This window comes from Python bivittatus, unplaced genomic scaffold, assembly GCF_059951505.1.
Source record: "Python bivittatus isolate LINGU-HERP-01145 unplaced genomic scaffold, Pbiv_v1 ctg000700_np1212, whole genome shotgun sequence".
NCBI lineage: Eukaryota > Metazoa > Chordata > Lepidosauria > Squamata > Pythonidae > Python > Python bivittatus.
The window spans coordinates 66,083,889-66,108,869 of record NW_028277098.1 but is presented as its reverse complement, the minus strand read 5'-3'; the positions used below and the strand labels follow the sequence as shown (position 1 = coordinate 66,108,869).

Here is a 24,981-nt window from a genome sequence, read left to right as displayed (position 1 = left end):
AACAAAGAAAAGCGCCCCAAACCTATAGAAATATTCTTTCAACATTTGATTGTTAAAAGGAGTTTACTTGACTCCATTCAAACCCAAATTCACAAACAGTTGTCTATGTTAGGGTTAGGGAGATTGTGTTATGGTCCTCGTATGAAAAATGAGAATACAAATGACATACACTCATTTGTTTCAGAGTTTATGAACTGTAAAACACTTTGCTTATAAATGAACTTCCTAAGTGCTCTCTAAATGACTGTAAGTCTGAACAAAATGTTTTTTTTCCTTTCTGCTAAGTTCAGCCTATGTCTATTTAAATGGGAAAGCCTTTGAACAGCAGTTTTGTCACTTCCTATGTTTACATCTTTCCCCAGCTTTAACACAAGAAAAATATGGTCTATCTAATCTAGCAGACCAATCAAGAACTCCAAGCAGAACATGCATATAATAGGTCCCTCCTGCTCATGTTGCCTAGCAACTGCCTTTGATATTAGAGATAATATAGGCTATTATGATTGATAAACAATGATAGTCATATCCTTTGTGGATTTATCTACTCCTGCTGCCCAAATTGATGACTGTTACTATAGGTTGTGGAAATGAGTTCCAGCTACAGATTGTAGGAAGAAATGGTTCCTTTTTCTGTCCATATTTCCAGAGGCTATCAGAATGGTATATTCACTCCACCTTTCTATAAGCCCTCAGAGCAGAGAGAAGGAGACGTTACATGATGTCATGGCCTCATATATGGGGTTTTACGTGACTTTCAAAGAGATAGTGCTGCCTTTACTGTGGCCAGTCTGTCTCAAGGTCTGAGGATAGCAATCAGAGGGAGAAGTGGGGAGATGATAATACGAAAAAATGTGTATATAAATATTATACATCTTGTATGAATTCTAGGCAGACCGTTGGAAGTTTAAGCTCTGAAATACTTCTTATGGATGAAGTCTCCTCCCTGTCCATAGATATGGATGCTCTTGATAAAAGCCTACTTCTGATCACTGTACAATACCAAAACAAGAAGGCCCAGTTTGAAGCCAGCCGCAGCATAGACCTCTCAGGTATAACTCTCATGTTTCAACTGCCACATGACTTAACGCCTGATTAGACAACTTTCCTACTGCAAATGGAGATATCTAGTTTAGAATGTCTCCTTCCACATTGTTGTCTTGCCAGAAAGAGAGTGAAAAGTCTCAGAAATTAGTCTTTTGTCTTAAATTAAAATATTACAAGTTCCTCATTTTTTTCATACTTTTTGCATGGTGTACATTTTTTGCTTGTCTCTTGGATAAAGTTCTGGCCATATTTTCATTCATAAAGCGTAACGTTTAACATATTTGTGCAGGAGACAATTCTATTCCTAGTTTTAGATATGGTAGGAAACAGGCATCACTGTTCATCACAACTTCACTCATCCTACCATTTCCACAGGAAATAATTTTACAGGGTTTATATAGTGCCTCAACAGCCTAAAGAATATATTGACCGGGGATGATATTGGGACAAATAGTGAAACTCTTACCCATCTCCTGGCCCTACTGGTAAACACTGAAGCAGCTACCACAAGGATAGGATCCTAAATGGATGCTGCGTTCAAGATTAAGGGCTTTTCTACACTGCATTCTTAATTGGACTCCTGTGTGTAAACCAGCTTGACTCTTCTGCATAAATTGGTGGAAATGAAATCAGCTTAAGAAAGCTGTTTCTATATTTCAAGTAGTTTCCATTGATAGGCCTTTTGTATTAATTCTCCTTGCCTTGTTCCCACTCATATTCCTGATGCATCCAGTTAAGAAAAAGGAAATAATGCACTATTGTTTTACCATTTTTCCTCTTACATGGGCTTGGAAAAGAAGCTGGGAGACCTTTTGGTAATTTCACCAGGATGAAGAAAGGAAGAAAGCTCTACGGTTTCACCCTTTAATCTGTGGGAAGGGAGGGAGGGAGGGAGGGAGGGTTTTACTATTATTCCTGTCACTAGGATTATGAGGAGAAACTGGCAGAACTCTTGTCAGTTTCACCTGGTGAAACAGAAGAGCTCCACTGTTTACTGTTTAATCAGTGAACTTCTACAATAAATAAAAGGTTTTTGTTTTTTGTTTTAAAAAAAGCCCAACCTTTCATTGTCCACCTGTGAACTAGTTAAACAAAGAAGGTCCAGCATTTCACTGGTCTGGAAGCCCAGGATGAAATGGCAGTAGAAGGTAGCAACCAGTAATGGTAGATGATGGGATGTTCCTGCCACAATTCACAGTAGTCAGTTGGAATGGAGGCATTTATCTATCATGAAATGAAGCACAACAGGTGAACTTCACAGCACCACTTGAGCCAGCATATATTGAAGAACACTACTTTTGATGCACTGAAATCAAAGGCATATGGAGATATGCCTTCCTAGTAGGCTGGGGGTGGTTAGAGAACAGTATTGTGTGTTCCTGTTCTCAAGAAACAGTTAGTAGTGCATACTCATGGTATGTTAATCTGGTCGTGTATTGTTAAGCCCCAGTTACCAGATTGGCTAGCTCATGTGGAATATGAAAGAGAAACTTCTATTCACATCATCCCACACAACAACTTGGACTGTTGCTTATATGTCCCAAGAACAACTTGTTAACTGTGCCATCCTCACTTTTTTGAAAACCACTGTCTGTACCCTGAAAAGTTTTAAGAAAGCTAATGTATAAAACAGGATACTTCACTCACACCTCTTCATACCCCTGTAATATGAAAGCCAAGGTTCTGCTGACTTGAATTCACTTATGGCATGACAAAAGCTCAGAGATGCCTTTATGATCACATGTGAACATGCTGTATGATAATAGAGAAGTAAAACTGGTTCATTTGGATTCTAGATGCCTTGTTGCTATGGTTTTCACTGCAGTGTCTGTGGGATGAAGCTGAGAAAAACAGTGCTGCTGCATCATGATGTATGCCTTTTCTATGCATAGAAAAACTTTATTATAAAGTCAGTAAACTTGTTTTCAAAATGCCGAGTCTTTCATCTTTCCGCAGGTAAACTTGTAAAAAGAAGGCAGGCAGGCAGGGACTAGTGACTGGAGTAGAGGGGGCATTCCAGCCCCACTTGCACCTGCATGTTAGAAAGCACTACTTTTGACATGTAGCAGGAAAAGACAGGCAAAGGTTGCTCTGTTGGTACCCTGGGGGGTGGAGGAAGGTAGGATGAAACAATGACTTCCTGACCTTCAGAAGTGGCCAGTAGCCCATACTTGCACTAGGGCAAGCAGTTTGTGCAGATCAACCCTTAGTTTCAAATTATAAATGTGAGTACTAAACAGCCCTCCCAGTGAAACCTACCTAGTCTGATTGAAACATTTCATTGCTTCCCTCAAAAGCCACCCATCAGCTGTTTCACTTGATCAGGAACATTCACATTTGCTTTAGAATTTCACTGCAGATGAATTTTGATGCCATCTCTAAATTAAATAGAACTGAAGGAAACTTTAGGGTTGAATGATCTAATGTGTTTGTGCAAGAACAATATGGGTAAGTTAGAGGTAGATGAAAAATAGTGGCTTAGGAAATGGGCATATACTTAACATTAGGAAATAAGATGTTATTCTCAACCCAGAAGTTTTTTGTTTATTTTTTCATTTTTAGAACTGAGTTCAGAGTTCCTTCACACACATGCTATGAATACAATACATAGATACACATCACTCCTATTTTCCTTCTACTCCAACTTGGCTTCATTTCACCTGCCCAGTTTTAGGACACTAAGCAGTCAGCATTGATAACCATATAGTTAGTCACGTGGGAATGGAAACCCTTGTCAATTTACTATAAAAGCTTAGAAGCTGTGAACAAGCACTCTAGGATTCACTAAACAGAGACTTTCAGTGACCAGTTCATAACAATATTTACTCTACAGATGATAGGAAAATGCAGAAATGATGCCCTAATGGTTTTAGAGCACTGAATTCCTTTTCAAACCTTCACTATTCTTGGTTTTGAGGAAGAAGTCTTTTACTACAAATTTAACAAGAACTTTGCTTGTCCTTGTAAAGCATTTCTGTTTTCTGGAGATTCTAACTTTCAGAAATGGTTGAATGAATATTTTTATAATTATTTTGTATTACATTTCAGAGGAGAAAAACATTCCTGAGTTCAGAAGGCTTACTCCGTTGAATCTTTCTTTCTAGTTTATGGGAGAAGTATCAATATTTGCTTGGCTATCATTATGACAGTGCTTGTGAGAGACAAGACCTTGGTTACAGCTAGAGAATCAGCATTTAGAAGGCTATATAGCTCAGTTCTAAAAAGGATTTTCACCCTTTCTTTTTTCTTTCCTTTTTTCTTTTTTCTTTTTTCTTTTTTCTTTTTTCTTTTTTCTTTTTTCTTTTCTTTGGAGTTTGATATGATTTCCAAGAAATTTACTAATGTTTTCTTTGGCTTGGAGAAGGTGATATGAAGAAAATTTATCCTGGATTTTTACAGCTATGCACTTGTTAAAGCTGTCTTGAAATGATGAGTGGCAATTCTTCTTTAAGATACTTGTCAGAGCAAGATTATTCAATTAGGTAACTGGTGAATTCAGATCTATGAAGATGTTTTGCTTCCTTTATTCTGAAATGCTTTCGTTGTCAGTCTACCAAACATCTTCTAAAAGACTGTCCTATGAAAAATCAGCCTACTGACAGTTCCAGAAAGGCTCCTCGTCGTGGAAAAGGACAATTTGTTAAAAAGCAAGCAAGCACTAGAATGGTGTCTGCCTTGATGTCTAACAGAAACAAACATTGTACTGATAAGTGGTTGTTGGACTCTGCTTGTAGTGAAATCATTGTAAACAATGAGCAGTTGTTACTGACCAAATGCAAGCCTAAAATTCAACAAGTTAACTTGGCTGATGGTTCTGTAGCTAAGGTCACTATGCAAGGTAACGTGTTCATTCCTTGTTTGGGAGAAGTGGTTTCTGATGTATTTTGTGTGCCTACACTTGATTATTCTCTTCTCAGTGTCCCTGTATTAACGAAACTTGGGTATATTGTTGTATTCCAAGGTTCTGAGTGCTATGTCAGTAAAGAGGGAATTGAATGTGCTAGAGGGGAATTGGTTAATCAATTGTATGAAATGCTTCCTAAACAAGATGTGTTAATTGGAAGTTGCACTGGCAATGTGTCTTTGCATGATAATTGTATACATTATTATCACAGAGTGCTTGGACATCCAGGATGGAAATGTTTGTCAAAAATGGCAAAAGTATATCCAGATTTGAGATTCAAGAAGTGTGGAAAATTTCTTGATTGTACTGTGTAAGCAATCTAAGATAAAATCTGCACCTATTGCTAGGAAAAGTAGCAGAATTGTTAAAAAACCATTTGATCTTGTGCATGCAGATCTGGCTGGTCCGTTTCCCTTAAGTGAAGGTGGAGCAAGATTTATGTTTGTGTTAGTGGATGATAAAACACGTTTCATGTTTTGTTATTTGCTTAAACAGAAATCTGAAGCTTTCTCTCGTTTCAAAGAGTTTGTGGCTTTTGTTGAGAGAAAACATGGGCACAAAGTAGGGAGTTTGCAAACGGACAGAGGGGGTGAGTTTGTAAGCAATGAGTTTCAAAACTGGCTACGTAGAAAAGGCATTTTCCACAGATTAACAAATGTTGGTGTGTCTGCAGAAAATGGTGTAGCTGAGCGCAAGGTTGGCGTTCTGAAGGTTTTGAAAGATAGCCTACTGAAGGATGCTAATGTGCTATCCCATTTTTGGGGTGAAGCAATGTTAACAGCAGTGTTTCTCACGAATAGACACTGGAATTCAGCTGTGAATGAAGTTCCTTATTTTTGGCTGTATGGGAGATATCCTTCCTTAAAGCACTTGCGTACGTTTGGAATGTTTGCCTACGTACAGATTCCTCAGGCTCAAAGGAGGAAAAACCAACCCAAAACACAGTATCTTAGATTTGTTGGATATGCAGGAGAATCTAAAGGATATAGATTTTCAGTGGGAGGAGGAAGAGTAGTGATTTCCAGAAATTGTAATTTTGAAGAGCCTTCTAATTGGCAAAGGCTCCATGCAAATTCAGAAGTCATTTTGCCTTCATACACAGACTTAGCTAGAGAGCAAGCAGCCCATGCACCCCCCTCTCCGCAGATAAAACAAGAAGCGGCAGTGGAGGAGTTGCCGGCTGTAGCTGAAGCTGAGCAGTTAAAGGCAGAGGCACAAGAGAAAGGTGAAAAACAGGAACAAAGCGTTTTTGAGATTCCACGTAGGTCAACCCGTATAACAAAAGGGGTTCCACCTGAAAGGTTTGTTGTTCAACAAGTGAGAGTATGTCACATCACTTGCGAACCAAAAGACTTCAAAGAAATGTTCGTTTTACCTGTTGATGAGCAAGATAAATGGAACATTGCTATGGACACAGAATTTAATTCATTGGTAAAACAAAATGTTTTTGAAATTGTTGATTTACCTGTATCAGAAAAAGCCATAGGTTCCAGATGGGTATTTAGAAAGAAGCTTTTACCTGATGATACTGTGCAGTATAAAGCTAGGTTGGTGGCACAAGGTTATTCACAAGAGCAGTTTGTGAATTACAACCTGACATATGCACCCACAGTTAGGCCTGAATCATTGCGTGTAATGTTGGCCTTAGCTGCACAGAGAAACATGGTTGTTCATCATTTTGATGTGGATACAGCTTATTTAAATGCTGATCTTCCTGAAGTTGTTTACATGAAACAAGCGCCAGGATATTCATGTGGAGATTCCCAGAAAGTTTACAGGTTGCGTAAAGCACTGTATGGATTGAAACAAGCTGGGAGATGTTGGCATCAATGTTTAGATAAAGCTTTGTTAGAAATTGGTTTCAAGAAATCATTAGCTGATTCATGTGTGTACACCAGAGGAACTGGAGAAAATTATACAGTCCTTATCACTTATGTTGATGATTTTTGTCTTGTCACTGGTTCTTTAAACTTGGTAAAAGAATTTGCAAAGCAAATGGAGAAATATTTTAAAATGAAGGATTTGGGTATGTTAAGATACCACCTTGGTATTGAAGTGCATAGATTTCTCCATTTTCAGTTCTATCTGAGTCAGAAGAAAAAGATAGAACAGTTGTTAGCACAGATGGGGATGTCAGATGCAAAACCTGTAAAGACCCCAATGACATGTGATTTCTTAAAACATGAGACATGTGAAAAGTTGTGTGAAAAACCTGAAGTGTACCGTTCTGTGATAGGTTCAATCCTTCACCTAGCCCAATGGACACATCCTGATTTATCCTATGCTGTTGGAGCTTTGAGCCGTAAAGTAGCTAAACCAACTGAGCATGATTGGCAAGGATTAAAAAGGGTAATGAGATATTTAAAAGGTACAGTAGATTTTTGTCTCAAAATGTCAACCAAAGGGCCTGAAAAGCCTGTAATTTTTGTCGATAGTTCATTTGCAGAAGAAGGTGACAGAAAGTCAATAACTGGGTTTGTTTGTAAATTTGGTGAATCCACAATTGCGTGGAAAGCAAAGAAACAAACATCAATTGCCTTGTCTACTGCAGAAGCAGAATTCGCAGCTTTGTCAGAAACAATTTGTGAATTAAGATGGTTTCATCAATTATTCACTGATTTGGGCATCAAAGTGTCATTGCCTTATACAGTGCATGAAGATTCCCAGGCTTGTATAGGGTTAGCTAAAACAGAAAACTTAAAAGCTCGTACTAAGTATGTGGATGTAAAGTACAAAAATGTAAGACAAGCTATGTTAGAAAATTTCATTGATCTTGTGTATTGTGTATCTGAAGCAAATCTTGCAGATGTATTTACCAAATCATTGCCTATTATACAACATGAAACAATGTTAACCAGACTTGGGTTTGAACAAATGTAATTGATTCTATATTGTTGTAATCAATTGTCTATATTATTTTTGTAACATGTAATTGTTGTGTTGAAAACGGGCTGAGAGGGGTGTCAGGATTTTCATTCTCATGGGAAAGGATTCATCCCATTATCTTTACAACAATAACAAATAATATTTTGACTACAGAGATCATGTGAAAAACACCTGTTATTGTGTGTTGTGTATTGTGCTGTTTACTGCCACCTATTGGCGTGTGTATGCTAGTTACCCAGTGGGGGTGGCATAGAGCTATAATACAAGGGGAGGAAAATGTTCAGTCTCTCTGAGTAGTTGTTAGTTGTTTTAGTGTTAGCCACTATGTAGGTTTTATGGGCTACGTAGTTGTAACAAAGTACCAAGTAGTGTACCTCTTCTCTAAGAGTTTGTAGCTAGAGATTTTGTTAAGCTTGTGTTGCTAATAAGTCTTGGATGCTACATTAAATGAGAAGATGTGTTTTTCTTTATATTTTGTATGATATTTGCATTTTATGGAATTTTGCATTTTTATCAATAAACACCAGTTAGTATATATTTTCTGACTGGATTTCTTTGGGAAACAAGAAATGGCCATTGCATCGTGTTTGCTGTCATGGCTAATATTTTCCTGGAGTTTTTGCTGCGCTCTGCACAAACAGGAGTGTTTGTGATTATCACTCTGCCCGACAAATGCAACTTGATGATACAGTATTTCAGCTAGATCACATTGTGGAAGGAATAACGTCAGCATAATTTTTTTCCCCAAAATTCTGATGAAAAAAGATAGGATATAGGATCTTTCCAGCTGCAAAGTTCTGGTAGAAAATAATTAGAATGTTCTTTTGGAGCCTGAGTTAGTAGATATACATCCTAGATCTGGTTCATGGCATGTAAATCCAGTTGCTTAATCTCAGCCTATTTTGTCAGATTTCTGCCTTACTTTGTAAATACACACACACACATACAAACTTCCCTAAAAGATGCATTTTGTATCTCTTTTTCCCTAATGTACACATTTTTGTATAGCTTCCTTTAGTAGAAAGGACATTTTGAGTTAACAACTGAATAGCAAAATTACATTCAATAACATTCTTATGCAATTTGCTATGTGCAACTTAAATTTATCCCTTACTGTATTTTTTAAAAATGTTACTTTGAGAAAGAAAAAAAAAAGTTTAAAATGATTCACTTCTCTGACATATCCTTCTTCCTCCTTTTTGAAGTAATATTCAATACTCGAAGCTTGAAGAAAAAAACTCTGCATTTTGAATTACTAACTAATTACTCCTTTGTTCCCACAGGAGCATTCAAGACTATCACCTCTGCACATCTCACGTCCTCCAATGCCAGTATCCGCATAGCTGGCTCTTCGGAACTGCTTGCTCATTCTCTGGAAAACAGGAGAAGTGCTGAGGAGCTTGAAAGTAGTCTTATAGACCATGATTCAGGACTGGAAGTACTGCAGAATAAAATGGCTGTCACTCCAAACTTAACTCCAGTAATTAATAAGGTGAAGCTAATGCTCTAGACCAGACTGCCTCCTATTTCTACTAGGAACTAAAATTGAGGCTAAATCATGGATTATGTTTAAACACATTTAGCTGTATTTATATATCTAATCTATAGAAGTTGTCAGATTTGTTGGAGTTGGTTAGAAGCAGTGCTAGTGTAGAAAAAGCAAGATTCATGAATTGCTAGCTTAGCTCAGACACAGAGGATGTATTTGTACACTTAAACCAAGGCTTGTAGTTTTGTTCTCTAAGGATATTTGCTCTCCCAGAAACTATGCAACCTGTAATTACTTTATATATGAGGGGGGGGGGGGAGTAAAAAGTACAAAACATCATAATAAATAAGGGATATTAACCCCAGGGCCAGTGAAAACCAGTGATGCTGGTTAGATTTACAGATTCCATCTATGTGAGTCTATATTCACACACACACACACACACACACTATACAGATGAGTTTGTAATTAAAGGAATATGAATGTACATAGAAAGGGGCCCATGCTGCAATATTATATTGTCCCACCTAATGATACTAGCATAATTTTAGGGGGACAAATAGAAACTTGCATCATGAATACATTAATCACCACCAATTCTCAAGTATCTGCTCTAAGAAACCTCCTTACTGCTTTGTATTTGTTCAGCACTGGCAGTCTGTGGGAATAAACATTACTTAGATTCTGTGTTCCATCATGGATCTTAAAGGTTTTGCAGAACATTTAAGCCATTTAATAACATGGTTCTGGAAGACTAAATTTTTATTTAGAGCTTGGCCACAGTCTTTCAATAAATAGACAGCAGCAGCTGGGGATTTTATTTGTTCTTTTTTCCCCATCATGATTCTGCTGGAGAGGGCAAAATATAAGTAACATACATAGCCCCCACAAACAACTTTCCCACCAAGAAATAGATTCTGGAGCATCTTTAGGCCAAAATTGAGTCTTCTAGTGGCCATGGCCTCGGCAGGTAACTGAGCATAAATATTTATGCCTTCGAGTCAGCTTTTGACTTCTGGCGACTGCCTGGACTGGTCGCTGCAGTTTTCTTGCCAAGGTTTTTCAGAAGTGGTTTGCCCTTGCCTGCTTCCTAGGGCTGAGAGAGAGTGACTAGCTCAAGGCCACCCAACTGGCTTCGTGCCTTAGGTGGGACTAGAATTCACAGCCTCCCAGTTTCTAGCCTGATGTCTTAACCACTGCACCAGAATGGCTCTGTGAATGGCTTCACTGATTCTGGCCATATTTCTTTTGGATTATTGTACTGCCATATTTATGTGTAGGATATGTTGAAATATATGTACTTTCCAGGTGAAGTTAGACTTAATCCCGCACACCTCCAATGAGGTTGGAAATATTTAAGTTGCATTTTACAATGCTTCTTTATATGACAGCTGCCAACCAGGTAACTTTAAAAGGATATTGGACAAATTTAGGAGGATAAGATTATCAGTGGCAAATAGCCATGGTGATCATACACTGCTTCTCACATCAGAGGTAGTATATTTCTGAATACCAGCTGCTTCAGAACTTGGCCAAAAAGATGCATCTGTGTTTGCATCTTGCACTGTAGAAAAACAATGATGAACAAGGTAAGCCTCTGGTCTGATCCAATTGGGATCTTTCATTTTTAATGAACAGTTATTTTATGTGCTGCTTTTATTTATAGTTTCATCTATGGCTTTATATATTAAAGTGGAAGGGTTTGAATTTGAAGGTTATCTAATGATAGGCAGCTTAGAAATACTACACATAAAGGAACAAATAAAATAAACCCTCTGAATCATATTACAAATATTTGTACTGTAAGTGGCAAAACTTCATTGATCATGTGACTTTTTCTGTTAGATTTGCAGTGGTGTTAGATCAGAAGTTTGCACTCCCAGGGAATGTGTTGGAAATCTGTGTCCCCATCCAAATGCAACTGGATGTGGCCCAGGTCTGAGCTGCGGAGGAATCCTTGCCCTTTCTAGCAGTTCCATCCAAACTGCCAGGAAAACCACCCAGGAATTCCACAATTTAAATATCCAACTTCAGGAGACTGAACAAATGGTATGTATGTAGAATGGAGAAAGCAAAATGGAGGTGGGACCTCTGTTTCAAAGGATACGAGTTTTTTTACAAGCCTCATTGAAATAATATCTGGGTGCTTTCACTGTGTGGGTGTTGTTCTTGTTGTTTTTCCCCCTGAGCTTGTGAATGATTATCAGGACATGCAACATGCAAAAAGTTATTTTCAATGGTAGTCCTATTCATCTGACTTTTAAACTGAAATAATCTACCTGGAAAATGTTTTGTATGTCCTCGTGAAAAGACTTTAAGTCAGTGTTGTCCAAACTTGGCCACTTTAAAATGAGTGGACTTCAACTCCCAGAATTCCCCAGCCAGCCATGCTGGCTGGGAAATTCTGGGAGTTGAAATCCACTCATCTTAAAGTGGCCAAGTTTGGACAACACTGCTTTAAGTAGCCTTAAAGTCATATTGGCACAACTGCCGAAACTAAAATGTCAGGAGAGCCAACAAGAGCATGCTTGTGAATATGTGTAATATAGGCAGTTGCAACACTATAGAAGAAAACAAATATGCACACCCTTTATGCCTTTGAACTATTTAAGTGCTCTATTTGAATTCTATTTGATTTTTCAATTTTTTCATACATTATTTTTAACCAGAATCTTGCATCTGAAATATTAGAAAAGGATGGGGGTAATTAATACACGGGGAGGAACACTGCTACTTATGGACCCACCTGGAACAATGTTAAAACTTGAAGCTTTTAGGAACTATATTAAATACCATATGGAAATTGAGCCTGCCTTGCCCGTCTTTAGATCAGAGCTGCTGAAATGGCTTCCAGCAAGATTCAGACTAATGCCCAAAACTTGAGAAATCAAATGAGCACCGTTAGGACACAGATAGAGGCAGACATCCAGCGTATTCAGCAGTTCATCCGCCAAGTTCGCAACTTCCTATCAGGTAAGATCAGGTGCTTCTACATCCTAGCAGTGCTTCCACCAATCCATACTATGGCACTAGTCAATCTCTCTGCTGTATATAATTTAACTTTTTTGTAACATCTGCTGTTACACAGAAGCCAAATTCAATAGCTGCTTTCCCACAGAGCTTTTTCATGCAGAAACTCTTCCAGTTAATAGATAATTTATTCTCATCATGCCTGCTGCCAAACCCTCCACTAGCAGTGGGAGCTCTAAGGGGGACTTCCCTCCCTCCTGGAGCATCCAATAATATAAAAAAGTCTCCTGGCTCTAATTGTGAACTCTTTTGTAGCATTTACTTAAATCATTAGCAACAATATACAGAAACATGAACAGGATACAGACTGATACAATAGGAACTTTAAACAATCCCAAGCTATTGAATGAACAATCTAGCAACCAAACAATTCTCCTACTTCACTTCCAAAATGTGCTCTATCAGTGTCTCCTGTAGCTGGTTGAAATGTCCAGCTTTTCACACCATATTGATTCAGCTGCCAGTTGCGGATGGTGCCTTCTCTCCTTCACTGCTTGCTCATGGGTAGCCTTTTTGACAGCAAACTCTTCCTTTCTTCTTCCTTTTTCTCTCCTGGAAATTGGAAACTGCAGAACAAAGTACCAACCATGGTGCAATATTTTCTAAATTAATATTGGGAATAAATACACATAGTATTTGTTTGTTTGTTTGTTTGTTTATTTATTTATTTATATAATGTGTGTGCTGCCTACTCATCAGTCTGCCTACTCTAAAATGCCAGTGCCATGATAAACAGAGTTCTTGTGCTGTTTTTGCCTCTTTTATTAGTCCTTTTCCAAGTAGCCTAGCATCTTAGGTGTGTGTAGAGAGAACATTCTATTCTGTCTCTCATTTATTCAGAGGACCATTCAGTTATGAACAATGGAAGCTTTATCTAACAATAGCAATTTATGAACAGATAGTATGAGATATAAGTTGTTTCTGTTTCAAAGTATATCAAAGTATATCAACCTGAGTACTTAATTATAAAATGATTGTTGCAATCGCTGCAGTGTTTTTATTTCTCTTAGCTTTCTGGCTCCTTTCCTTACATCATGCATATATTTCCTACAATGAGTTTTCATCTCAGACAGACCTCAGAGGTATTGTTAGACACTAAAAACAACAGAAAGCTGCAGCTCAGTGCTGTTTGCCTTCAATTCATGGGTATTTTGTGATTGACCACATCCATCATGACTGCTATTTTATGAGAGTGCCCATAATGTGCTCTCAACATTTCAAATGTACCTTTTAACCCAATATGATTAGGGACCTTGCTCTGTATATAATAAGACAGCTGATTCCTTGCTATTTGATTCTCTTCCAAATTGCTGGGTTTTGCCCTAGAAAAGAATTAGAGTTAGTGAAATAGCATCTGTTACAGGCCAATTAGTTGATTAAAAGTTGTCATAATTTTGCACGCAACAAGAAAATACTTGAAGTAATTTGTTACATGCCCAGGCAGATCATTGTCAGGTAGCTTCTGCTTGTTTTAGAAGAGTGGAGCCACAAAAAAACTAGAACAGACTTCCCTGTAGAAATTGTTTGGTTTTAGGTTACTTCAAGTTAGGGATGTGCAAAACTCACTCTTCTGGAATGGAATGTTCTAAAATTATCTAGAAGATTCCATTCCTGAAACAGTGAGTTATGTACTGTACATCCTTTAGAACCATGTGAAACCTTCATGCTATCCTAAGAGTGGTTCAGAGGTTTCCAGAAGCAATTTCCAAAAATAAAATTCCCAAATTAATGAGTTTTAGACATCCTTATTTCAAGTCCTTTGGAGATGACCAAATGAAAAACATGGAACAAGTTTTCATCTATTCAGATTTGGGCATTTCATAAAATTCCTTCCACTCTGGCAAACAGCAGTGAATCACAGTCCTTCTGACCCCAATTTTTAAGCACTAATATATGCTTCCACACTATCTTTTATCAATGTTCTCTTTTCTACATCTGACAGAACTAAAATAGAGTCCTGTTTGCGTAATAACAATAATGTACAGAATATTATCCAAAAGGTTATGAGCTGGATTTCATTCTATGTTATACTTAAAATATGTGGGAGTTCTCTTTTGAGTCAAGGCAAATCTTATTGTGAAAAAAGATTGAATAGAAATGCCTTTGTCTCACCCTGAAATTATTTATAAAAGTTTAGTCTTATTGGGTCTTTTTACCAAACCATCTGGTGTTGGTTGTGTTGATATAGATACACACATACACACACATGTGCGCGCGTGCGCATACACACACACACACACACACACACTGGATTTAATACCCTATAGTGCCCCCCTCTCTTTCCCTGCCCCATTTTCTTATTGTTTCAGTTACTTCAAATGGTGGTTATTTTTCTCCAACCTTTAAATTATTATAAACTGAATATGCTAGAGATATGACAACTTTGACAAAAGAAAAATTCTGAGCACATGCTGAGTTTCACATTTAACTCATTTTATTTATCTATTTATTAACATTTTAAAATCACCCAGTAGCCCAAGTTCTCTGGGTGGTTTAAAATTAAAACACAGTTTAAACATACATGATCAAATCAAATCAAATACAAAATAAAGACACTATACAAACCATGTAGCAACATGATGGTTATCAAAATTGAAAACAGTACACATACAATTAGAATAGAATAATAATATGATTTAAAAGTCTGGGAAAACAAAAAAAAAAGGTCTTTACCTGGTGCTGAAATGATGATACTGTGGGTGCCAGGTGAGCCTCTCTGGGGAGGACAGTCCATAAATGAGGTGCCACCACAGAAAAGGCTTTCTCCCTTGTAGAGACCCACTTCACCTCCTTTGGTGGGGAGACCTGGAGGTCTCATTAGAAGATCTTAAGGTCCAAGTAGGTCCACATGAGAGAAGGCACTCCTTCAGGTAACCTGGTCCTAAGCTGTTTAGACATTTAAAGGTAAAAACCAACACTTTGAATTGGGCCTAGAAACAGACCAGCAGCCAATGTAGATGGCAAAGTATAGGCATAATATGTTCGTATTGGCCAACCCCAGTCTAGCTGCTCTATTTTGAGCCAACTGAAGTTTTCATTTTCATTTCATTGCCATTTTCAAAGGCAACCCCTTCCTCCTCTGGGTATAACACATTGCAAACACCCAATTGGGAAAATAGATTCTAGAAAACAGCTCTGGTGAAGCCAAAGCAACAAAATGTGCTTACTTTGGTTACTCTGCTTTTGGCATTCCTCAGTAAGTAAGCTAAGCATTACTTACTAGAGAACACAATTTTTTGAAGAAAGGATTGATTTAGACATCCACCTTCTATTTACCCATCTTACTGACCTTGCCTAGGCTCAGAATCTAAGCAAGGTTATACCTGGTTAGTACTTGGATGGGAGACTACCAAGGAAATCCAGGGCTACAGGCTAAATTGGAAAGTTAAAAACATCTAGGAAGAAGGCAATGACAATACCTGTTCCATAGTGTTCTCAAGACAGCTGTATGGTTGTTTCCGAGAGTCGAGTTTAATTTGAAAAAGGCCTTTACTCTCTAAATCTCTATTTACCAAGTACCCAGGGAACAGACAATTAAAAAAAAAAAACACTGTTTAATCCTAGCATGGAAAAATTAAGGAGCAAATATTGTACAATGGATTTTGAATTGATTTAAGACTAAACCAGGAATGAGCTCTCAATTTCATTGAAAATTCTATTCTCATTGAAATGAATCTAACTAGTACTGCCTTTCGATCTTACTGCTTAGTTGGGCAAAGACAGGAATCAGAAACAAGGAGGGTAGAGCAATAGATGTTAGCAGGGAGGTGTAAACCTGGATCTCTTTTTAGCTTCTTACATATTCAGGGTGAGATCAGGACATTACATTTCTTCAATCTTGTTATCATGTTACAGTAATCATTTTATTTATTTGCCATTTTCCTAGCAGATTTCCTACTTCCAAAGTAGTGAAACAATCTTTCTGTAGTCATTGGTCTTAATGTTTTAGTGTAAAAATCTCTCTCTCTCTCTCTCTCTCTCATTTTGCATTATCATGGCATGGGCTTATTTTTTTTTTCTGCTAAAATGAATCAGGGACCTTGTATAACCTTCACATTAAACCTGTATTTTACAATTTACATATCAATAATAATTTTAATATTGCATTTTACTCTTGAATACTTTGCAACAGGAGATACATCCTACCATTATAAATAAATTAACATGCAAACGTAATATTAAATATGTGGGATACTCAGTTGAAGTTGGTTAGGGCTCCAGGGCATGGCAGATGCAAAAAGTGATGGACTAGTTATCTCCTGCTGTTTTTGAAAAAGGCCCATAGGTATTCTGAGGAATGGCTGACAGTACCAAGTATTAAAAATAAAATAATAAAATAATGCACATACAGTAATTATGCCCAGAATTTGGCTTTATCTAAATCTTCTTTCTATAAGCCATCTAGAAATGCATTTTCTTCTCAATTGGAATCTGAAGACCAAAGAGAAAAATATATATTATATACAAATGGTTGTAATGAAAGCTCCATAATCTTTTAAGCAAGTGAAAAGCACAATTAAGAGCATGTAATTGTGAATGACAAGTGTGTGTAGACATAGAATGCTTTCCTTGCTGGTTATTTTCCATTTAAAACCATTATACCAAGCTGCTTAGGCCTGAAACATTGAGGGGAAGAGAAACCAGGGATAGTTTAGAGCAGATGAAAATTTAAGCAAACCCCTTTCCTGTTATTACCCACTCACAAGTCTTATAAAACTGCTATTCATTGAATCAGTAAAAAATTACTTGTAATAATGAATAGTTTTTCTTTTCAAAATAGTTTATTAGTTCTGCCTTTCCTCTAGAAGCTCAAGGAATAAGTTTGTCTGATCCAATTTTATGTCCACAACATCTTATGAGGTAGATTAGGCTGAGAAATAGCAATTAGCCCAAAGTCACCAAGGAACTTTTATGGCTGACAGTAGACTTGAACCAGGGTCTTCCTAGTGTTAGTCCAACATCTTTTCACTTCTTTATCCCTTTTTGAATATTTCTGGGTTTGGGCTTTGGGAATACAAGATACAACAACTGACTCACAACAAAATAATGTAGTATCCCCAAATACAAACAAGAGTGGTCCTGACAGTTAAAGGTATCAGTCAAGCTGTAGTATTATCCTTGATGAGTTGAGTTTTCAAAAGACAGAATATTCTTTCCTATCTTTTTAAGAACTTCCTCTCACTATATTATATTAAAAGGCCCAGCATTTTGGCTAGTACTACAATTTACTGTTTTGCTTGTGTGGAGTAGTGGTTTTAGCATGGAAAAAACAGGGATTTTATTTAAAGCTTTAACACCTAATTCAGTTATAAATAATCCAATAATAATTGTCAGTGGTCTTTTGAATAGAGTATGATATTTTTTCGTGGTTCTGTTTATTTTGGCCAAGTACTAGCCTACTCTTTTTGTTTGGTTCCCCCTCTCCCCCAAAAGAAATAAACGCTAATGCAAATTAGTAGTGTAGGTAGAGGAAACCTTTGTTTTCCATTTTTTTTTAAATCCAATTTGATTTTTTGTTAACTTATCCAAACGGGCCTAAAAATCTTATCACAAATGTCAACTCTACAAGATGTTAATGAGGAATGGTATGTGCAAGAGTTCCCCCCCCCTTATTTATAACTAAAAGGGACTTTTAGCCCCTTCTGCTTCTTGAAAAAAGAGGTAGTTATGCTTAGCTTACCTTTCTTGAAACTAATCTCATTCTTTCCCTTTCATACATTTTAAAACTCATAAGACATAATTTCTGTTAAATAATTGGCTCAAGTCAAAATGGGAATTTAATTTTTCTAAAGGTAGAACTAGTAGATTTTGTTAAATAAAAGTTTTAATTTTAATTAATGCTATTTACACCATCAAATGTATTGACAATATTGAATAATAAACTTATTAAAAACCATAAGTGTAAGTAGTGTGAATAAAAGTAAAGCCTTAGATATAACTTATACAGGACTTTGAAAAAACATTTTCTTACTGAGTGATGTGATCAGGCTCAAATATATACCCAGCAGTTACAAAATTATTATACACATGTGTTAGTTTCTTGATCTCTTTTATATATACATAAAAAGTGTTGTTTTTAAAAAACTAAAAATAAATAATGAAATTTACTTCCTTAATGTGAAACCTGTGCTTGTTTTTTTGCTGCACAAATGCTTAATTCTGGGTTGAACTTGAGATAAGCACACACAGATTTTATCTTCAATGAGATGATTTCTGTTCTTAATCTTGATGCTTGTTCAACATGAAGAAGCTTGTTCATATGTGTAAGAAGTTGAAAACTGCAACCAAATGTTCATTGCTTTCCTGTGAATGGCAGGATTCTCTTCTTTTACAGAACTCTAGAAATTGTCCAGGGGCAGATCAGTAAATCTCATCTTGAGCATACAATCAGACTTCAGCTCACAAAGTTCTTTATTTTCTCTCAAAGTCAAGTTCTCAGGCTGAGCAGAAGATTCAGAGACAGAGTCTCTCATCCAGTTATACACTTGTGTTGAAAGGAGAGGAAAATACTACAGTATTCAAATTTTGTTCTGCAGATCTTCCAAGTGGTTTTCAATGAGTCTTGAGACTTCTGATATGTATTTACTTACTTACTTACTTACATACTTACTGGATTTATAGGACACTCAAACAGTGTGACTCTTGGTGGCATACAACAGAAAAACAAACAATAAATCAAAAGCACCACATAACATTAAAATATATGCAGTATATAAATACAAAATATAAAATGGTGACCAAACACAATAAAAACAACCAAAAGGGGACTCAATTCAATTGGATCAAGCACCTAAGGAAAAAGCTAAGTCTTAATGGCTTTCCTAAACTCAAGCAGAGTTGGGGCCTGTCATATATGGTGGTGGTGAGAAAATATTTCCAGAGCACAGGGGGAGCCACAAAAAGTGAAGATATCCTTCCTCACTTTCAAGCCCAAACAGCAGCGGACACATTTCAAGATTTTCTTTTGAAACAAGAATCTTGTCACTTGAAGTCAAAACATTTTCTCCAGGACCCTGCATAGTCATGTTCAACTGGTTCATGTGATGGAAAATGTCTGCTAAGTAGCCTAGTTTCTGCAGCCATTCCTCATCTTCAAAGGATTCATCAAGATCTGGCCTACCATTTTCTTGAAAGTGCTCTTGTAATTCATCTTTCAGCTCAGACACCCTGTTGAGAACTCTTCCTCTGCTAAGCCACCAAATTTCTGTAGGTAGCAGGAGATTTATGTGCTTTTTGACCAGGTTTTCACAGTTTATAAACATTCTCGTGTAAACTGGTTTGGGTTTAATAAAGTTAACAATTTTTGTAGCACCACCAAGAACTTTTTTCATTTCATCTCCAAGAGTTTTTGACACTACCACTCTCTGTGAAGAAAGCAATGTGTTATGACCACTTCAGGATATTCTCTTTTTTTACAAGAGGCAAGACCTCCATGGAACCAATCATTGATGAGGCACCATCAATACAGATGCCAACACAGTTCCTCCAAGACAAACCTTTTTCCAGATATGAAGACAAAACATTTAATATATTTTGATCTTTACTTGTTTCAAGCAGCTCTTTGCAGCAGAAAAACGTTTTCTGGAATGTACCATCATTTTCAAATCTTACAAAAGCTACACCATGACATTTATTGGTGAAATCTATTGACTCATCTACCTGGACAGAGAAGCTATTCTTTTTCAGTTTATCACACAAAACCTCTTTAGCACCATGTGACATGTCATCAATATGTTAACTTATTGTACTGTTTGAGACTGGAACATTTTCAATTTCTTGTATTGTATCTTGTCCTAGCATTTTATTCATTATAACTTTATATGCTGGCATTATGAGGTTCTCAGCAAGTGTGTCGCTTTTCCTTTCCTGGGCAAAATGTTCTGCTATGAAATAATTTGCTTCCTGAGCCGTTTCACTGACAGTGACTTTTTAAACAAAAGCTCTATTCTGTTTCTTTTGAAATACCAATAGCTGTTTAAAATCAGCACCTTTATTTGTCAAATGGCTGTGATTTGTGGTTAAGTGTCTTTTCAATTTTGCTGGAGCATAATAAATAACTAAATGAGAAAATTGCAAAAAACATGAACACTTCACAATGCAATTCACTTCTAACCTACACAATCCACACTTTTTGTTGACAACAACAGTAAAGTGGCAAGCCGGCAGTTGAGTTGTGGTGTGTAAAAATTCCCACCATTGCAAGTGCTAGCATTGTGTAGCATGCAAAGTTTAAAAAACAATGCTGATTTTTTCTTCAATCATGATTTGTCACAGAACCCTTAATGACCTCTCATGGAACCCTAGGGTTCTGCTGAACCCCAGCTGAGAAATGCTGACCTAGACAATAAGATAGTAATAATTTATCTGTGCCTTCAAGGTTCCATATGTTAGGGATACTTTAGGGGTGTTTGTAGTTACATTTATTTTCTTTTAATTCACAAAATGGTATACATCTACACACTGTTAGCATCATCTGTACAGAAACCACTGTCTTCATTCTGAGTTTCCCTTTTAAACTGATAGACACTGTAGTTTGGGCCTTACTCATCTTTTTTACAAATCCTACTGAACCTTTTTCAATAGATAGATAAATGCTTTCCTTCTAGCTGCTGTTAAAAATAATAGATATTTTACACTGATTGGATTTTGGAAGCCCTTTGTCACTTGGATTTTCACATGCATTTGTAATATCTGTGTTTAGCAAGGTTTGTTCTGTTTAATTGGAAGAGCTGCTGACTTCTCTATTCCTCATGATATAATTTTTATTTTATTTGGCTTGCTTTAAAACCCTAACCTTCTGTATAACCTAAAAGCCTGCTTATGGCACTGCACAGGCTAGTTGATTAATCATGTATTTAAATATCCATAAGATGCTCATTCCCATGCTGTGGATTTAGACAGCTCACAAATATTTATAATTTATTGATTGAATTAAAGATGCACTTTATCTTGGATAGATTATTCACTGTAATCTTTTCAGATCCAGACACTGATGCTACCACCATTCAGCAAGTGAGCAATTACATCCTGTCCCTCCGTCTTCCAACTGACACTGGCACAATTCTCAGTAAAGTCACTGAGATTCAGAATCTGATTGCTAAGCTGCAGTGTCCTGACAGCATCATTGCCCAAACTGCTGGGGATATAGCTAAGGCCAAACAGCTTCAGCAGGAGGCTGAAGAAGCCAGGTAACGTTCATTTATTTGTCTGTTAAATTTATATCCTGCTTTTCATTCAGGAGACTAAACTAGCATGCATAGCATTTCATTCTCCAATTTAAGACCAAGAGTTTGATAACTTTGGATTGTGACAGAAGAATGTTAGAATTGGCCCATTGTTATCGTAATATTTGACATAAGTTCATTTATAACATCATTTAGTAGAAGTTCTTTCTGAATTCTGAGGTACAAAAAAAAAAAAACCTTGCCTTCTTGAACATTCATTGGGAAATTGTTCCTGTCTACTTTAGGAGGTAGTCTAATATAAAACCCTTATGGTTCCTTTAACTTGATCATTTATTCTTCTTGATCGTGTAATAATCAAGTGAATGGAAACAGATAGTATGTATGGAAACATATAATAACACGAGAAAGTGCTATGGGAAGCTGCCTAATATTCTTAGTGGTAAATACTGACTTCAGATTAGATCTTCTCCATTAATAACAGTAATCTGGATAGCATTTTGCAAGAGTATTTAAAAAGTTCACATACATTATCTCAGTTCAGAAAAAAACATATCAATATGCCAGTACTATTGTCATCAACATATGACAAATGGGATGGGATGAGAGGAAGCTGAATATTATCTATTCTAAAATCAGCCAAAGAAGCTTTATGGCCTAGATCACATCGTTCTAATATTGTACCCACCACAATATTTATACTATGGGCTGCCACAAAAGAGTAGGATCTCTTAATAGCCAGTTTGCAAAATTTATCTATTAATGCTATTTAAGTGGTGCTAAAACTTTGTCTCTGCTTTTTTGGAAGCTGAAATCTTATGCTGCTTTTTTATTGTATGTGCTCATATTGTGTTCAACAGGTCATCGTTATATATTACCTATAGAACTGGGATCTTTTAAAAAAGAAAACATCATTTCTTTAATGCAATATTTTCCTAGGAACCAGGCCAGTACTATTGAAGGCAATGTGGATGATGTGCTGCAGAAATTGAAGCAAGCAAGCACAGCACTTCAAGAAGCTGAACATACTATCCATGCCTCTGCTTTTCCCCTCCAGCGTATCCAAAGTCGCCTTGATGAAGTAAGTGATGTGTGCTGAGATTCTGACACTGAACCCCTCTCTAAGTTGTTACTCTAAACCACCTTGCTCTCCTTTTCATATTAATAAGCCATTGTTTCCTATAGCAGCGATTTCTATGGCTGATTACTTTCCTTATTAAAATATTCCTTGTTTATGTAACCGGTATTTTTTTTCAGGGATGAAATAGTTTATAAAATTGTTTAAAATTTCATATTTGGAATGTTCAGATCCAGACCATCCTTACTCCAGCTCAGGAGAATGTGCGGGATATCACCAATCAGCTGGATAGCTTCACTGAGAGACTTGCCCAGTTACAGCACAAGGCAAGCCAGAATCAGTTATTGGCTGCAGATGCTCAGCAGCAAGCAACAGAAGCCAGCAAGCAAGCAAAAAGCACTCAGCAGGTATGAAAACGGGAGATTACTTTAGTGGGTTGTATGCTTTAAGCTGCACTATTAGTCAGTCAGCCCTAAGCAAAAATACTTGGTAAATGTTCTGAGCATCTGTCCCAATTCAGCCATTAGACCTGTCAATGACATTGGCTACAGTGGTCCCATTTTGCATTTTTAGTACATATCCTGAACACTCTCAAAGAACGGTCATTGTGGAGTCACATGACCAGTCACAATGTGTCCATTCAGCAAAGGACAAACTGGTGAGATTGCCTCTTGCTACCCCTCTCATCCCCAGTTTTATTTGTTCTTCAGTGCAATGACATCTGCCTAGCCAGGCTTTATTTAATAATAAGCTTAAACAACTGATACTGAAGAACAAACAGAACTTGTTCAATATAATTGCCATTTAACCTTATTCTCCAACATGATACCCTTGGAAAACAATGCGCCACTAGACCTCTTTTTGTGCCTGCCAGATTCCATGTCCCACCTGAGATTATTTTAATTAAAAAAGAAGGGAAGCTAGCATGCTGCAAGGGAAATTAAGAGTCTCTGGCTTCCTCATTTCTAGGAATACCCAGAGGAATATCATAGGCCCCAGAATTCTGTGCAAATAAAACTGTCAATGACAATGACATCTGCCTTGTCAAGCTTTGTTTGATTATATTCAATAAAACAATTGACTGTTGAAGAACAAACAAAACGTGTTCAATGTACTTGTCATCTTTAACTCTTCTTTTTATATGAAAGTTGCTTGAATTTGGGGTAGGAGTGGTTGAGAAAAAGAAAACACTTCAAAGTGGACAAACTGGAATACATCACAGTGAAAAGAAGGTGTGTTCTGTGCAGCCTGGAGAAATCAGAAAATTATCTGCTGTGAAAGGAGAATTACCACTTCTTAGAGAAGAAAAGGAACAGGAAAGAGGGAAAACCACTGTTTAATAGTTTGACATGCTTACAGTATAAATGGAACACTGATTAAGTAGGATTCCATCTAACACCATGTAATCTCAGGCGAGATCTGAGATTTGGGGGTGGGAATTCTGATGTTATCTACACAATACATCAATTGGAAGTTTGACTATCCTAGTTCTCATTTCCATCTCCTCCCCGCAAGGTATTTGAGCAACTGAAGGGCAAATACACGGAACTGAAGAGGCAAGCAACACAAAGGCCAAATCTAGGAGTCCAAGGAGCCCGAATTCAAAGTGCCCACACAGAGGCCAACACATTGTTGAAAGAAGCCTTGAATATGATGTCCAAAATGGGAGGTAAGGATTATCTGCATGGCAGCTCTCCAACTCCTATGCCTTATAAATGACTTCACAACTCTTGTCTTCATTGCCTTGGCATTCCATGTAAGATTGCAGATTTTAAAAATGATATCAAACACAAAGGTCCTTCTCTGATCAATTAACCATTGAAATAAATGAAACCTTAGTCATTTCAAATATAATGTTGCAGAGTTTCATGTATAATAATTTCATTTAAACTAATAATTTAGTACCAAATATACATTAAGCAATGTGGATGTACTTTTCAAGTTTAAAACTGCATACATCTTTTCTGATCTAAGTAAACCACAGGATTTATAGAGAGAATGAGATGAAGAGCTACTATAGTGATCCTGTGAGGCATTTCAGCTTGTCCTTTTGATGGAATGGACATTGAGGAAGAATATAAATACTGTGTTATATAGCCAGTCACAGACTTGCTCCATAATAATGGCTTGCCAAGCCAATTTTTTTGATGCTCTATTTGGACACTTCAGTTTAAAGCTTTCAGATCTAATGACTTTGCTCAATATGTTCTGGGAAACAGCCAGTGTGTAGACAGAATGCCCTGACTCCTGTGGCAGGTGCAGCATGAATAACTAAGTGGCTCAAAGCCAGAGATTTTTTTTAAAAAGAGTGTTACTGTTGTTTTCATTGATAAAGCTGTACCTCTAATGAATGTCTTTCATTGAAGGT

General features: G+C 37.0%; 1 protein-coding gene across 1 annotated transcript in view; it reads left to right on the top strand.

Annotated features, from left to right (window-relative positions):
- Positions 1-24,981, top strand: part of LAMB3 (laminin subunit beta 3) — a 79,064-nt gene that overhangs the window by 50,133 nt on the left and 3,950 nt on the right. Inside the window, exons 16-23 of the mRNA XM_088153320.1 lie at positions 889-1,049; positions 9,118-9,326; positions 11,169-11,372; positions 12,152-12,296; positions 21,334-21,541; positions 22,475-22,616; positions 22,844-23,020; positions 24,129-24,282. Coding sequence (XP_088009446.1) covers positions 889-1,049; positions 9,118-9,326; positions 11,169-11,372; positions 12,152-12,296; positions 21,334-21,541; positions 22,475-22,616; positions 22,844-23,020; positions 24,129-24,282 — 1,400 coding nt within the window. The remainder of the gene's footprint in view (positions 1-888; positions 1,050-9,117; positions 9,327-11,168; positions 11,373-12,151; positions 12,297-21,333; positions 21,542-22,474; positions 22,617-22,843; positions 23,021-24,128; positions 24,283-24,981) is intronic.